The sequence below is a fragment of the Taudactylus pleione genome, unplaced genomic scaffold (genome assembly GCF_031769625.1).
Source record: "Taudactylus pleione unplaced genomic scaffold, aTauple2 ptg000021l, whole genome shotgun sequence".
Lineage (NCBI taxonomy): Eukaryota > Metazoa > Chordata > Amphibia > Anura > Myobatrachidae > Taudactylus > Taudactylus pleione.
In genome coordinates this window covers 10,804,845-10,822,672 of record NW_028284423.1, presented here as the reverse complement: position 1 = coordinate 10,822,672, position 17,828 = coordinate 10,804,845, and the positions used below count along the sequence as shown (strand labels likewise).

At 40.5% G+C, this 17,828-nt stretch overlaps 1 protein-coding gene across 2 annotated transcripts in view; it reads right to left on the bottom strand.

Annotated features, from left to right (window-relative positions):
- Positions 1-17,828, bottom strand: part of PALLD (palladin, cytoskeletal associated protein) — a 405,467-nt gene that overhangs the window by 216,176 nt on the left and 171,463 nt on the right. For both annotated transcript variants that reach the window (XM_088448442.1, XM_088448443.1), the window contains exons 3-7: positions 14,972-15,150; positions 13,846-13,912; positions 9,853-9,958; positions 6,810-6,887; positions 2,575-2,716 (exon numbers count right to left, since the gene is read on the bottom strand). In XM_088448442.1, coding sequence (XP_088304568.1) covers positions 2,575-2,716; positions 6,810-6,887; positions 9,853-9,958; positions 13,846-13,912; positions 14,972-15,150 — 572 coding nt within the window. The remainder of the gene's footprint in view (positions 1-2,574; positions 2,717-6,809; positions 6,888-9,852; positions 9,959-13,845; positions 13,913-14,971; positions 15,151-17,828) is intronic.

Genomic DNA, 17,828 nt, shown 5'->3' with positions numbered 1-17,828 from the left:
CTTTTGACCATGTCAACTTTTTGTACCTGGCTATCTTCATCCATGTTGACCTGTTGTACCTGTCGACATTTTGTCCTTGTATACCTAATGACTGTCTACCATTTGGTGTCTATCTAGACTTTGTCAACCTATTTAGTGTAGATCTATTGACTGGAACCCCTTTGGAACAAGAGTACCAGAGGTAAGTAAAAGAGTAACAGAAAAGTTACACCAATACATGTAAAGTACCAGATCAAGACTATATTCCTCTAGGTCTGTGCAATAGATCTGACATTCTAAGGTACTTCTGTGCCCCCTCGCCATTCCTGACAGTCTCCATAGACTCTATTGTACGAATGTACAACCTAATATTTTATTTATAACAGTATTAGTGTAGCTAGTATAGAAGAGTATTATTCTGCCCACACATGCAAGTTGGTCTACAAACTTGTCTGCCAGAAATACTAATTTCATGATCCTCAAATAACCAGTAATGTTCAGTTAGCATAGCTATAATCCAGTCTTGTCATGTTAATTTTGTTCTATGATGATAACACTGTTCCAGGTAGAAAACCTGTTCACCTTACAATGCCACATCAATGCTGATGTGATCGCCAAATTGGTAACAGTGCACAATCTAAATTCAATCCTGTGCATACTGCCTCCAGTAAATCCAAACAACCACATCTGACAATTATGGTCATGATGTCACCAACATTAAGTTTATGCAAATAGTCAATATTTGCAGTGTTGACCCTTCTCTGTCAATCAATTTCTGGGCCACATACTGACTGATGGCCGCCCATTCTTGTCTAATCAATGCTTGGAGTTTGTCAGAATTTGTGGGTTTTTGTTTGTCCACCCGCCTCTTGAGAATTGACCACAAATTCTCAATAGGATTAAGGTCTGAGGTCAGTCTTCCGAGGTAGTTTGAGGCGTGCAGATGGAGATGGGATGGGTTTTTTGCACCCAGCATTGGGATGCTGCAAGTGTTGATACTAATGATGGCTTCTGCGGCTGGGAGAACAGTGCGATGCATATACATGAAGCACAACTAATACTTACATAGACAGATGGATACTCTCATTAGTATAAAGTAGTAAATCTGGCTGCCGCAGACTTTCGCACTTACAGTCCTCAAGGCACCCTAACCAGGGCCGCCCTCAGGGGAGGACTGCCGGGACTAGAGACCCTGGCCTGGACAGAGAGGGGGGGCCCATCTGCCCGGAGCCGCTGCCAATTTTTTTTTCTTTTGGAAAGTGAGACCCAGCCGCGCTGCTGATAGAGAGAGGAGACGCGGTTTGTGAGGACTGAGGAGCAACAATTAGTAGCAGTTAAGGGGCAGGCTGTCTGGGTCTGGCTGGCTGGGACTGGCTATCTGGGGCTGGCTGTCTGGGGCTGGAGTTGATTGTCTAGGGCTGGGGCCGGGTGTCTGGGGCTGGGGCTCACTGTCTGGGGCTGGATATCTGGGGATAGCTGTCAGGGACTGGTGCTTATTGTCTAGGGCTGGGGGCGGCTGTCTGGGGCTGGGGCTGAGACTTGCTGAGGGGCTGGACTGGAGACTACAGTCGGACAGCAGGGTTGGGCAGGAGAGACAGAAGGGGGCTAGAGGTGTCAAAAATGAAGCCAAAAGACTGCACAACCTGGTGTCATTTCAGTGATAGAAAGATTATCTCAAATATCAAGGGCATATATAATTATTAATACCCCACTGAAAATACTAATACCCACACATAATTGCTGCTGTTCAAACTAAAGGGGGAGGGGGGGCTGCCCATTTTGTCAGTCCTGGGCCCCACTATTTCTGATGACAGCCCTGACCCAAACAGTTATGGTTGAACACGGGTGGCTAAATCAAATTGAGTGAGGTACTAATTAAGGCCCCTATTTAACAACGAAGCATACCCCCTTTAGCGCTTGCTAAAGGGGTTATGCCACCCTTTCTGGATTTAACAAATAGCGGTAATCTAAGATTAGCGCTGTTTGTACAGCATCGCTCTTGCCATTTTTTAGATGGTGAGACGATGCGCTCCCCATTACCGGCAATGGAGACCCGGTGGTGCCTTTCCGGATTCAGTTAAGCCTTCCAGGCACTGCCGGGTCCATGTGTCATGAACATGCGCAGACGGACCGTCGCACAAGCGCATTACTTCGAGCCACTTCGCTGGCAGCGTTAGGTTGCCAGCAGCCCAGCGGAGGATCTCGCCGAGGACGAAGACTTCGCGGGACCTCGCCGGAGGGGTAAGTATTGGTAAATACCAGTGAATTTTTCGTTAGTATCACAGTGATACTAAACGAAAAATTCTGCTGGTATTTACCTTCGTTGTTAAATGAGGGCCTAAGCCACCTGTGGAAAAGCATGGTTATCCTTAAAACCTGTACTGTTAGGGTGCCTTGAGGACCATTTTTGTGAACCTCTGGTTTAATGTACAGCTGCATAAGACGTATGATTTTGCACACTGCAATGTCCCTTATGAAGAGATTTCTGTATTATGCCTAAACGTGTATCTATATTCCGATTACATCTTTAGGCTTAATACTTTTTTTCAGATTTGTGAAAGGAGTTTGTTTGTACACAAAACGCATTGTCCTTACTTTTCTGTAGAATTCTGAAGTCGGGTGAATCCTGAATTTCCGTGCCTTGTCTAAGCCATTTGACAATTACTGGGGGAGACCCCTTTACTCTGCACTCCAGCACCACAACTTGTCCCTCTGTTGCTGTCAAGCTCTGAAGCTCCTGAATGGCAATAGAAAAGAGATTAGCTCTGTTAAACAACATGTGGAAAAGAAAACACGATGATGCTCTGAACAGTGACTTATATAAAACTGCAGACTTATAGTACATCATCATATACAGATGTATCCACATACATCTGGGTTACACATAACGCGTGAGAGCAGTCTGACTCGGTAGCGCAGAGCGTCTTTTCATGCTAAGTTTTACCTTCAAATGTGTCTTATTTGCACAGTGATGCGAATAGGAGGCACAAGCAGCTTCTGTTCATTAAAATGATATGTAGCATGGCTATATTCTGTGTGCAACTGCGGGTGTATGTGCATGCGTACCGCTTCATTACAATGTAGGGCAGGGACACTGTAACGTAGCGTTTCGCATGCAGATACAGCCGCAGTTGCACACAGAATAAGAATATATGCAAATAAGAAGCATTTGAAGGTAAAAAGTTGCACGTTGGTGCTACCAAGTCACACCACAGCATGACACAACTAGAAGGGCTGTTTAACATGCAAGGAGGCTACATGTATGAGGACACACCTGTAGTGTCAGCGATACCTCATATAACGTCTTCGCAGTACCCAGACAGCATGCACAGACCACCAATAATCGCTCAACTGTGAAAACGACGCTATTGCGTCCATCTCTGAATCAGGCCACATGAGGGATTATATTATCCAGTCATAAGTGCCTGGTTAATTTACTAAGGGATTGATATGAATCTGATGTGACAGCAGCGCTGATTGGCTGGCACCAGTACAATCTATTTAAAGCTGCAGTTTGTTAACAGGTTCCAGAAGAGGAAAACCGAGTGCAACTGCAAACACACATGCTGCATATTTGTATTGTTTCTGAACCTCCTATTATGCATATGTAACTGGTGTGTTATAACCTGATGTCTAGTACACACTATTAATATTGCACATATAAGATCTGATGCAGAGTTGTATGCCCATCTGCAGAGCGTATTTTGCGTGAATTCATATTGCTCCGTAAATGGGCGCATGCAGATTTGGCCAATACAGAGTCATACGAATTTGCTGATTACGATCAAAATAGGATTGTGATTTGCAAACCGGTGAAATTTAACATGTATACTGTCACCGATCCTCTGATGGATCGCGGAGCATCGATGGCTGTCGGTCGGCATTTCTGACCAGCGGATCAGCGTTATCGATCCCATTGCAGGATCCGGCGGATAGTGTATGGGGGGGCCTTAAGTTATGTCCCTCTATGTTTTCACAATGATTGGGATTGTAGGGGAAGCGCTTTGTAGGTATAACTACGTCGCTGTCACTTGCTTTACACAATCTAGAATTACAGATACAGTATAAAGTAAAATAGGGTATATGCCCATGCAATGTTGGAGCTGTGCCCTCTCTGTGAGGGATCTCAGACTCTATACAGGAAAAAGGTCTTGTTGTTATACCAGAGCTGCCATAAGGCTGGATTTTCACTGGAAACCTGATTTCTCACTAGCGAATGCATCGTAACACTCACATCTGTGTCACACTGGGATAATGTAAATAATATGTAGCATTTGACAAATTAAAAATAATTACTCACTTTCTTTCGTTACTTCAATAAATGATTTAATATGAAAAGTAAATTAAAACAAGCAGCTAAACAATATTCAGGTAATAGGGATTTAAGGAGTTGAGTTGCCAAAGTAACATGGCTACAGAAGGCGTTGCTGACACATGCACCTTAAAGTAAAGGACACATGCATGCGTTCAATACAACAGCAGCAGGACTACTGCAAAATATATTAGCGCTCATGATCTTTCCCACTGTGCCAAGCCTTAGGAAGGACTTTCCATTTACATGGGTATATTTCTACATTTAAGTCCCGCCTCCCCGTTTTAGCTCCCATGTTCTAAACTGAAATGAAAACATGAAGCAATGTTTTTGTGTGCTCCCTTGTAAAACAAAGCCTTCTGTTAGCATTCTTAGAATTCATGTCCCAACAAATCAAAATAAGTTTTACTGGTTTATTCACATTTAAATACAATAGCACTTATTAATCCGTCACTTTCACAATATTGAGTGACTAAGAAGGAACGAAAGGAGGCTTGTTGTGTTGGGAAAGCAACTACACTTCCAAGTAAATTACGTACATTGCCTGCAACAGTCTAATAGGCAACTTGCGTCTTAAATCCTAATATTACACTCTCAATCTCCCATCGGGTTTATAACTAGAGCTGGGATTGATAGTTAAGAAAAAAAAAAACAGTGATACAGAATTCCAACTGTGCCCCGAAACTTGTTAAGCAAAATCTTTTTAAAGTAAATTATCTAATTTCAGCAATAAGAAGCCGAGCAAAGGATGTAAGATAAAATGAATTTATGCTTTTCTTTATACTATATATTTTTCGTCCTACACTGTTCTGGTCCCTTAGTTCAGTGCTTCTCAAAATCTGTCCTCACGACACACTGACAGTCCAGGTTTTAAGGATATCTATGGTTTAGCACAGGTGACTCAATTAGTACCTCAGTCAATTTGATTTAACCATCTGTGTTTAAGCTTGGATTTCCTTAAAACCTAGACTGTTAGGCCCGTATTCAATTAGGGAGCAAAAAGTCTGTGCTGGTAAAGTATCGGGCGCACGCCGGCTTTATCACCACATTCAAATTGAAAGCTGCGAAAACGGGACCTGGCGGAAAGGTGAGTATAGGAAAAAATTCAGGAATTTTCAGGAAAGCATCCAGGGACCAACCTAATGATGTCCTGACATGGGGGATCATTATGGGTACCCCCATTTTGACCTGTGGAAAGTAAGTATGTTTTTTAAATAGCTGCGGCAGGTGTTTTTTCCTGACAGGGAAGAAGGGGTGAAAAAGAGTACTTAGGTTTTTTTTTTTTTTAAAAACTAGGTGCTTCAAATTTGGGGTACATGAAAATGGGTGCAAACCTATTTTTAAGTCCCTAAGGTGCTGCTACCACCTGCATTCTTTAAAACACCTGCCGCATACTTGAGAACCCCCCCTAAATTATTTTGGATATTTAAAAACTTGTTCCCCATATATTTTTTTTTTTACCCAAAAAATTTTTTGGGGTGTCCCTATTTTTTTTTTTTTTACTTTTTTTGACACAGTTCGTTTCTAGGGGCTATTCCCAGGGGTGCAGGCTATTTTTTTTAAGCCTGCACCCCTAAATTTTTTGCATTGGCGAAAAGTCTTTGAAATTAAATACGGGGACAATTGAAACATGCGAAAATTACGTACTGCAGAGGTTCCCAAACGCGGTCCTCGAGGCTCTTCAACAGTTCAGGTTTTATAGATATCCAAGACTGAGCACAGGTGGTTAAATCAAATTGACTGAGGCACTAATTAAGTCACCTGTGTTTAACAATGGATATCTCTAAAGCTGCATACACACACAACGATTTATTAAATAAAGATTTTAGTAAACGCTTTTCGTTCATTTTTTCAAAAATCGTTTACTAAAATCGTTCATTTACTAAATGTAATGAATAATTTGTTTGAACTACAAACAATTTTTGCATATTCCCTTACTGAAAATCGTTGAGTTGGTCAGTCTGACTGAACTACAAACTACAAACATGAACGCGCATGAATGATAATCGTTCGTTTTAACTCAGAAAGTGAACGATTTTTTCAACGATTGAGCAATAAACGATATTGTTAACGATAATCGTTCAAAAAATCGTTGTGTGTGTATGCACCTTAAAACCTGAACTGTTGGGGAGCCTTGTTGACCACATTTAGGAACCTCTGGATTACTGAGATATTGGAAGGAGCTATTAATCCTTAGAACATTAGTAGGCATTCTCCTCTGAAGTACTGTACAGTGTCTTACTAGGCCATGCATTGTTAAGATTACACTACCTACCATATTCTTTAAGCTAACAGAGGATACCTTGCTTTAGAATGAGTTTTGAATTTGGATGCAGTGGTAAGCCAGTTCATTTACCAATCACTTTAGTGTATACACACAGCTTCCCATAGTTCTGTCAAAGCAGCTTTTATGTTTTTTGCACAGACAACAGTTCTTTAATGTATACAAAAAAACACAAACATTTGCATACAATACATCTCACACAGTGACATTAGCAGGTAATTTAAATTCCTATACCTTAGTGAAGGAAGGAGGAGAAAATGTAGAGGAACTGGACCCATCTTGACGATACAGATACGAGGTGGGGCTGTGGACCTGTTAATAAATAAGAATATTTAATGAGCTGTCTCATGAATGTCATAATACTTGACACTATTTTTAAACATTTCCACACAGAAGTTGCAGCTGGTGGGGTAACTGTAATTATATCAGGTGCGGTACGATGATTTTGGTGCATTAAAATCCACACCATCACTTTACTATAATATATTTTGTTTGCATGTTAAATAGATATTTCCCAGCGCTCACCCAAATGTGACACAATAGAATTAGTAAGTATTTTGAAATAATATAGTCAAAAAAATATGTAACAAACAAACTAAATAAAAAGTATTTATTGGGTAAAGTGTCAGTTTAGACTAGTGGTTCCCATACTGTGCGCTGTGGCACCCTGGGGTGCTTTGGGAAACTTGCAGGGGAGCCTCAGGTTGGTGGTCCAGCACCAAATCTAATTATTTGTGGTCAATGTAATGTAAATATGTGGACAAACAGAAGCGCAAACCTGTCCACCACCACAAAACTGAACCTGAGGATGACAGGACAGCACAATTTACTACACTTTACTACTTTACTACACTTTTTTCTGAATTTCTCAATAACAAACTTTTAGTTTAGGGGTGCCGTGAAAACAATGCTGATACTCTAGGGTGCCGTGATTCAAAAAAGTTTGGGAACCACTGGTTTAGACATATAAAATGTAACCAATTGGTTAGAACAAACACGATATGAAATGACAGCTAAAAAATATTGCTGATTCCACGACACCATTCTAGGTGTGCATATGCTACCAGTTAAAGGTATATGATAGTAATCTGAATGTATCGCCTAATACCGGTATACAACATCAATTTGACAATACAGGACAAAACAAAACACACGATATATAGATGTGGTCCGGCTCAGCTATTAAGCAGGCAGCTCTAATGGTTTCCTCCTGGAAGGATCGCATAGGTCGTGTGAGCGAACAGCCTATCCCTTCTCCTTCCGGACAACAGCAAAGGCACAGACAGCCCGTCGTGATCCTTACAGGAGGAAACCATGAGAGCAGCCTGCTTAATAGCTGAGCCGGACCACATCTATATATCGCATACCTCCCAACATGACCCTCTCCAGGAGGGACACAATGCTCTGGTCCTGGACTTCCCTGGTAATTTATGATTGGTGGCGGCTCCAGTCACACCAACTGCCAGTGAGTCCCAGCCAGTTATGTTTGGCAGCGTTTGAAATGACAGTTGGTGTGGCTCCCCTATTTGAATTTTGCAGCCCCGCCTCTGACCAGGGAAGTCCAGGACCAGAGCATTGTGTCCCTCCTGGAGAGGGTCATGTTGGAAGGTATGATATTGTGTGTTTTGTTTTGTCCTGTATTGTCAAATTGATGTTGTAAACCGGTATTAGGCAATACATTCAGATTACTATCATATACCTTTACCTGGTAGTATATGCACACTAAGGCCCCCATTTATTAACGAGTTTTATCACCAAAATGAGTGATAAATGTCACTGTGTATGATAAATGGTGCTCCAGCCAATCAGCTCCCAACTGTCATTTTTATAACAGTTGACAATTGGGAGCTGATTGGCTGGAGCACCATTTATCATACACAATGAAATTTATCACTCGTTTTGGTGATAAAACTCGTTAGTAAATGAGGCCCTTAGAACGGTGTCGTGGAATCAGCTACATTTTTTAGCTGTCATTTAAATTTTTTTAGCTGTCATTTCATATCGTGTTTGTTCTAACCAATTGGTTACATTTTATATGTCTAAACCAGTGGTTCCCAAACATTTTTGAATCACGGCACCCTAGAGTATCAGCATTGTTTTCACGGCACCCCTAAACTAAAAGTTTGTTATTGAGAAATTCAGAAAAAAGTGTAGTAAAGTAGTAAAGTGTAGTAAATTGTGCTGTCCTGTCATCCTCAGGTTCAGTTTTGTGGTGGTGGACAGGTTTGCGCTTCTGTTTGTCCACATATTTACATTACATTGACCACAAATAATTAGATTTGGTGCTGGACCACCAACCTGAGGCACCCCTGCAAGTTTCCCAAAGCACCCCAGGGTGCCACAGCGCACAGTATAGGAACCACTAGTCTAAACTGACACTTTACCCAATAAATACTTTTTATTTACTTTGTTACATATTTTTTGGCTAAATTATTTCAAAATACTTACTAATTCTATTGTATCACATTTGGGTGAGCGCTGGGAAATATCTATTTTCCTCCAGTCTTTATCACGCAGGTGGGGTGTCCTGCTTTTTTCTAGCAGCCCCTTATTTAGTGTACTTTGATCCTATTACAGCGCAGCCTCTTTTTCTACAAATTCCCTGCATTTTAAATACACCTTTCAATAAACAGTAAGTTATTAACCAAGATACTATGAATAAATAGTAATTATACTGTGTAACTGCTCAAATGGGGACAAATCTGCAGAATATGGGAATTTTCCTGGAAAGTAGGGACAACTACAGAATGTTTATGTAGCATATCAATGTAGCCTCTCTGCTACGCCATCATACTGTAGTGTAAAACAAGCAAGTCCAAGGTTGCATGTGTGCATTGGGAGAAATGGTAGTACAATGGCTTTTATTCATATTTTAAACTATTTTCCTGGTTTACATGGTGAATTCAGGCACTTCACTATGAATAATACAATACAGACTGGGAGTGTAACAGTTTTCACGTATACAAAAGGCTTGAAGGGTCCCTTCCTAAATACAACTAAAGGATTCTAATCAATAATCAGCAGAAAATGTTATGGTATGTCTACAATACCACTTTGAATAGAGTATTTACAAAGACACTTTAGGCGGATTAGATGGACCAATCACCTACACATAGTGGCAGCCATTTTATGCACCCAACAATATCAGTACACTTCATGCTTCATTAATATCATTGGTTCCTAGTGACACAATAGGGTGATTATTGTTTCACCAACCACAATGCCTGTCTGTGTTTAGGTGACAGATCCATATTAATACACAGCACAAAGAACTTACCGGCTGAACAGGTATGGAAATTGACTGCATTACTGCAGTGGTTATTCCACATTTGGGTGATGAGGGGCCAATGGTCAATGACACTGATGTTGTTTTCTTTTGAGCTCTATAACAAATAGATATGATTGCATTAAATGTACAGTATGGAAAATTAAAATATACAGGTATCATAGACAGACAAGTGAAATGTAATGTCTATGTCATGTTGCAAGATAAATATATAATCAGCATAGCAAACTCAGGGGTAATTTAATATATACAATGTAATAAGCATTGACATAAAAAAGTAACTCCTAAGCTTAAAAATATAATCTTGCACTTTCATTTATCAGAGGTAAAATTATACATATTTGTCCATTGTTCCGTGATAGACAGCTAGAGATAATCTGAGGGGTGAAGGGCCTTCAAGTACCCTGCAGGTATGTGGTAAATATATTGGGTGCAGCACTATTACATTAAACTTTTGGTTACACTCTCACAATTTCTGTTCAAATGTATTCATTATTTATGTTTCTTCAGCTTACAAAATATTTTGTGTGTGATTCTTTTTGCTTTGAAGTGATTTTTTTTAGATATGTTTTAGCACTTCACTATGGATTCCCTGCGGGGGAAAAAAACAATAACTGCTGTTAGTATTGGCCATATTTCATTTCAATAATTTTCGGTATACTTTGTCAAGTATGGGTAAAAGTTTACATGTTAATGCAAGTTTCCCCCCCCCCCTCCCCAACATCATGCTGTACTGTAAAAAACAAGCCAGTCCATGGATTTGTAAGTGGGAGAAGGGGTAGGGCAATGGTTGATATCCAAATTTGAATTAATATAGCAGGTTTACGTGGGGATTACAGGTACCTGTAGTACAACCCGCACTTCACTATGAGGAACACAATACAGGTTGGGATCCTTTCTTTGAACTAATGCCCCCCAGAATAATGAAGGAGATGGCACAGTCTTTCTACACTGGTATAGTTGTTAAGAAAGCAAACAGGATGATACAGTCCGTCTGTCCACACATCTGTATCAGTATCATAGCTAAAAGCTGGGGTCCCCTGGAAATGCAGAAAACAGCAGAGGGGCCTGTTCTGGAGACCCTGTTGCTACTCTGTATTCATCTACAGTGTACAGCTATACACCTATATTCATCTCCTTCTCGCCTGATGTGTCCACATACAGTGCCTTGCAAAAGAATTCACCCCCCTTGGCTTTTTACATTTTTTGTTACATTACAACCTGTATTGTTTTTTAAATCTGAATTTTATGTAATGGATCTGCACAAAATAGTCTAATTTGGTGATGTCAAATGAGAAAAATATATATAAAAAAGATTCTGTCCACTTGTGTGAAATCTAAGTTTCACATGATCTGTCAGTATAAACACACCTTTTCTGAAAGGCCCCAGAGGCTGCAACACCATTAAGCAAGAGGCATCACACCATGAAGATCAAGGAGCTCTCCAAACAAGTCAGGGACAAAGTTGTTGAGCAGTACAATTCTGGGTTAGGTTATAAAAAAATATCCAAATCTTTGATGAAGAACATGGTACCACAACAAACCTGCCAAGAGAGGGCCGCCCACCAAAAATGTACAGACCGGGCAAGGAGAGCATTAATCAGAGAGGCAGCACAGAGACCAAACGTAACCCTGAAGGAGCTGAAGAGTTCCACAGCAGAGACTGGTGTATCTGTGCATGTGACCACAATAAGCCGTACACTCCATAGAGTTGGGCTTCATGGAAGAGTGGCCAGAAAAAAGCCATTACTTAGTGATAAAAATAAGAAGACACGATTTGAGCTTGCCAAAAGGCATGTGGGTGACTCTCCAAATGTATGGAGGAAGGTGCTCTGGTCAGATGAGACTAAAATTGAACTTTTCGGCCACCAAGGAAAACGCTATGTTTGGCGCAAACCCAACACATCCCATCACCCCAAGAATACCATCCCCACAGTGAAACATGGTGGTGGCAGCATCATGCTGTGGGGATGTTTTTCAGCAGCAGGGACTGGGAAACTGATTCGAGTCGAGGGAAAGACGTATGGTGCTAAATATTGGGATAGTCTTGAGCAAAACCTGTTTCAGTCTGCCTGTGATTTGAGACTGGGACGGAGGTTCACCTTCCAGCAGGACAATGACCCGAAGCATACTGCTAAAGCAACACTCAAGTGGTTTAAGGGGAAACATTTAAATGTGTTATAATGGCCTAGTCAAAGGCCAGATCTCAATCCAATTGAGAATCTGTAGTCAGATTTGAAGATTGCTGTTCACAAGCGGAAACCATCCAACATGAAGGAGCTGGAGCAATTTTGCCGTGATGAATGGGCCAAAATCCCAGGGGCAAGATGTGGCAAGCTCATAGAAACTTATCCAAAGCGACTTGCAGCTGTAATTGCTGCAAAAGGTGGCTCGACAAAGTACTGACTTTAGGGGTGTGAATAATTGTGTACGCTGATGTTTTCTGTTATGTTGTCCTAAATGTTGTTTGATTCACAATATATAATATATATATACACCGCAGTCACACACAAAATATAGGCGTGCCGCATATCATTTTAATCAACAGAAGCTGCTTGTGTGTCCTATTTGCATCGCTTTGCGAATAATACGCATTTTAAAGGAAAAAGTCACACGAAAAGCCGCTCTGCGCTACTAGGTCACACCATGGCATGGCACGACTAGATGGGCTGTTTAACACGCAGGGAGGCTAGATGTATGTGGAAACGTGACTCGGTAGCGCAGAGCGTCTTTTCTTGCGACTTTTTCCTTTAAAACTGTCTGGAAATACAGTAAAACAGTCAGTAAATCTGCTTCAATCTGAAAGTTGAGTAAGTTCCCATAATGTAGACACACGTGAATTTCATGACTTAATGATGGACGTCACCTGGACGTGGGTCAATACCTTAGTGTGACTTATTATTACATAGCAGCAAACTAATAAAATGTGTGAAATGTTTTCATAGTTGTATATTTTATCACCTCTTCATTCGCTGTACACTGTATATGAGCCTTCCCGATAAAGGATTCTTTATACACATTCTCACACTGAGAAGAGACGTGCATAACTGACAGGCCGGTGATTAATCTTCTGGCAGCAGCAACACGGTCACTCTTGCTCGGTAACTGCTATTGAAGTTTCCGAATATGTCAAGTCTGATTGCAGACACCTGAATCATTGCTGTTATGTGCTCCGTATTTACTTGGTTCTAGGATTCTGTATATGGAGACAGACTGCCCTAGGCTGGAAAAAAGCCAGTCACACCTCATGTGAGTCTGAGAGGGATACACTCTGTGCTAGAATTTTAACTGTTTGAAGGCAACAGCGATATAATACTGTACTTATAAATATAATACTTTGTCTTTGTGTTCTTATATGGATAAATCAGAACATATTTCATATTTCACCCGTCTGTGCGTTTTAAAGTAATGCTATAAATAAGCATTAATGTCTCCATCTTCTCATTATACTTTTTGGTAGACCGTGTAAAACTATCATTGTTTAGATGACCTAGAAAAAAGCTCCACTCATTAAAAGTTTGTTAATGAGTTCTATTCACACTTCAATATACACTTTCTCAGTCTGTTCTTCTCACAGGACCAGATCTACTTCTACTGACCATGCAGCCAGCTTCTGCCCCGGAAAAAAACATGAAAGGTTGATAGAACTGGAAAAGATTGACCTAAGGGTGGCATTTTTAGATGAAGGACCACACTGACCTTTACGGTGGTAGGAGCTCTCTCTGCAATTATTTACAAGTGCAGCTTCCTGCAGGGAGAATTTGTACAAACTGTATGTGCACAATTGCGTGTATAGTAACACATGAGTCCTTGGGGATTATAAGACCGTTCTGGTACAAATCAAGCATTTGCCAAGCTGACCCACCAAGGAAATGGGTCTCTGTATATAGAAGTTATCAATCACTGCTTGAATTTTCATGTCAGTAACTCAAATTTCTAAGGAAAATATTAAGCTCAAAGATAAGAAGTAAAAACTTGACTCACTGTGGCATCGTTCCTGGTTTGGGTTTGAAAGAAAAACTTTCACTTTCTGAGTCTGATGAACTGGCACCTTAAATGCAAACAGAAGACTTTACACACACATTCCATTTATTTGGCTTCCTCCATATAATAAATAATACAACTAACATGTGTAACTACCAGTAAAAGCAATATAAAGGACGCGCACACGCTCACACACTCATAGTTACTTATTGCATGAAGACTATTAGGCTATATGTTGTGTGTCCAGTGATACAGTTGGTGCCACTAGTCATGAGAAACAATGTATTTGCATAGGCCAATCCATGGTTTTCTTGTATCACAGACAGAGAAAGCACCAGAGGATCTTTGCCATAGATGGGGGCTAAGCATAGCTTCTAGAGGTGTGCAGTTTTTAGAACTCCAAGAAGTGGCTCCAACTGTACAGTCAGTTTGCACATACAATTGTCTTGTCATTTTACAAGTCATGCAAACAAATGAGTAAGGTGTCAACCTTCTAATGATGGTCCAGTTTAATAACACCATGTTATCACCTGCGTTTGTCTCAAAACTGTGACAAATATATTTTTAGCATGCTCAGTGACATTAGAAAAGGTTCAGTTGGCATTTTACATAGTTACATCATTACTGAAACTAACAAAAAGTCACAACTTCATCCAGTTCAACCATTCACTTTTCAGATAATCCCCTTTATTTGGCATATTTGCTCCTCACAAAAAATGACAACATTAAGTATGTGCTCTATTATTTGCATTTATAAATACATACATTCAAAGAGGATTCTGCACTATGCTTACAAATGTACATATTTACTAAATAAGCCCCAACAAGTTTTGATCTATTAAATGCAGATGTTAGTTTTAATTGTCTATTTTGGACTATACGCATTAAAGTAAATGTCTCATTGGTTGCTATTGGTTACTGCACTTTTGGTCTATTTGCACCTTGTTAAGAAATAAACCTATTTTTAAAACAATAATTTCAGATGTTGATAGGGGCTAAATAATAAAAATGTTAAATAATATTGTTTGTAGACAGACAATCATTTATTGGACAAAAAAATACAGAAATATCGTTACTAAAATGATCACTTTTCCTACATTGAATTTTAGACCAAATAAGTATTTACCTTCAACAAATATTTCTGCGGAAGATGTGTCAGAGCCGAGGCAATTAGATGCCACACAAGTATAGCGCCCTGTGTCGTCCTCAAAGGCCTCAGCAATGACAAGCGCATGAAGACCGTCTCTCTCGGAGGTGATGATAATGTCAGGCGAGTTATGCAGCTCTCTTCCTTCACAGAACCACCTGGAGACATACAAGCATCCCAGATATTTAAACTTCACAGGAGGGGGAGGAGAGCCAGGGATGGGTAGCGGCAAACAGAAGTGAGAGACATCAGAAAGAGCAGACAGATAGGCAATGAGTCATTATGGAGATTGTATAACTGCATATACAGGACAAATAGCTAGAACTCTAATAATGCTTTGTGCTTCAGTTATAAATGAACTTTATAGACAAGACATGTTTTAAAATCTGTCGGAATAAGTTGAGGCAGAGTAATGAGCTGCAGGATATGGTATCTTCTGGGAGGATTTACACATTTGTACTGTCTAGACTACACTTTAACCTCTGCCTCAGAGAGATATGGTACATGCTGGCACTTTTAAGCTGGGTACACACTTAATGATATTTTGAACGATTTGCCCGATTTCCGAAGGATCGGAACGCCAAATCGTTCAAATCATCAAGGGTGTAACCACTATGTCTTCCGCAGTGCGCGCTCCCGTGGGGTTGTCAGCCGCATCGTCAGGTCGGCCCTACATGCAGCTCTATCTGACGATGCGACTGACGACCCCATGCAGCGGGAAGCGACAGGGGCCGACATATCGGGTGGTCAGGCAGCGGATCGCCTAAAGTGTAACGGCCGCCCACTATGACGGCCCGTAGCCGGGGGGGTCGTCAGTCGGATCGCTGGGTACCCAGCATAAGTCCCACAATAGCTAAAGATCTACACTGCTTATGTCCTTTCTAGTGTAACAGCTCACTATATACAGTATTGAATGTTTACATCATACTTGCCTACTTTTGAAAAAGCATTTCAGGGAGACTGTGAAAGCACCACCTATGAGCGAGTGTTAATGTGTGCGTGTACTGATACATCTGAGAGGCGTGTCATAGAATTGATTTATAAACAAATGGAAATGAGCCATAAAGCAGTTGGTAAGATCTACTTGGTGATAAATACACACTGATACTTTTCAGAAAATGTATGTAGCCGTAGGGATCCTGTGCTTATAACCAACGCAGGAAAATGATACTAATAATCCCATTTGAAAATATAGATCTTGGTTTTTTTTTGTATATAACAGCTACATAATGGGGGTAAGGTGCAGTCAGGGAGATTGCTAGAATCTTCAGGGAGTCAGGGAGATTGCTACTTTTCCAGGGAGTCATCCTGACAATCAGGGAGAGTTGGCAAGTATGGGTTAGATAAACATGCCATTCATATATATGGAAGATCCAGCCATTCCTACTGTATATGCTATCTCTATTCAAGAACCGGCAGTGCCACAAGATAGTGTTTATTTGAATGACAGAACATCTAATGTGTAATCGGTGTTACATTAATTATGCTGTCAGTGATCCAACAAACAATATAGTGGATAATGTCATATAATCTATATTCTGACAGTATTATCATGGTTTAACCTAGCATGAGTGGTCAAAATTGATTTTTGTGTGGTGTTTTCTATAAGTGTCAGCATAAGCTAATTAAAGCAGTGATAGACAAGCCTCTAACCTTGACAAGGGCCAGACATTACTTTTAATCTCTGCAATAAGTTAAATCAATACATGAAATCACAGAATGAGACACCTATCTGTAATAGAATATCAGCAGGCATTTTAAACAAACATTACATGCTGTAAAAAAGAAATATAATAAACCAGTAAGGACCTAGAGGATGCAGGTGAAGGCTCAGAGGGTCACCTGTTGCTTATCTCTGAATTTAAGATTGACCATACAGGTTACTTAAGAGGCCCATACACTAGGCAACTGATTGCGCGATCTTGCGATCGGATCGGACACGCTGTTCCGCCATTCGGAAATGCCTGGCAGCCATTGATGTTCCGCGATCCGTCAGAGGATCAGAGGTGAAATAATACATTTTAAAGCTAATCATGATTATATTTTGATTGTGATTGGCAGATCAGTGAAATCCAACATGTTGGATTTCACCGATCCTCCAACCCAACAGCTCAGGATCGCAGCGCCCTGACAATCCGTCGCTTGTGAATGGGAGCCATTAATTTCATCATTATACACATATCTGACAGTGTGACTTCATTTCTTTATTTTGTTTCTACTGGTGTACAATAAGTACAGTTGTTAAAATAACTTTAATAAACATCTGTCATCTAAAATTTTTTTTTTTTTTTAAACAAAAATATACGAATTCACTTGGTAGCAATACTTTAATCATGTAAACAAAGTAAAACAAAAGCAATCACATGCTTAGGGAGGAATTCAATTAGCTGCGATAAAGCGTTAACTTTTGCGTGTTAAGTTTTCACAGCTGTCGCGTAATATATTTGTGCAATATATGCATCTATGCGCGCTCCCAATTTAATTGCAAAGGTCGTGTTGCAGCATTTGTGTGACAAATCTTGCTGCTTTTACCCGCGATAAGTTTCGGTGAAAATGGGGAAATCTGTCAGTACCCCAAAAAATTAAAACAGAATAGAAATGTGCAAGTCCCGAGTATCGTAAGTGTGACATATAGCTGCACTTAAGGTCCCCACACACTTACCGATGTATTGTCTGATCCTGCGGAGATGCCGACCTGCGGCCATCGATGTTTCCTGATCTGTCGGAGGATCGGTGAAATCTTACATGTTAACATGTTGGATTTCACTTATCCACCAACCTGGCATCTGTGGATCACAGCATCGCGACAATACGTCGCTAGTGTATGGGGGCCATC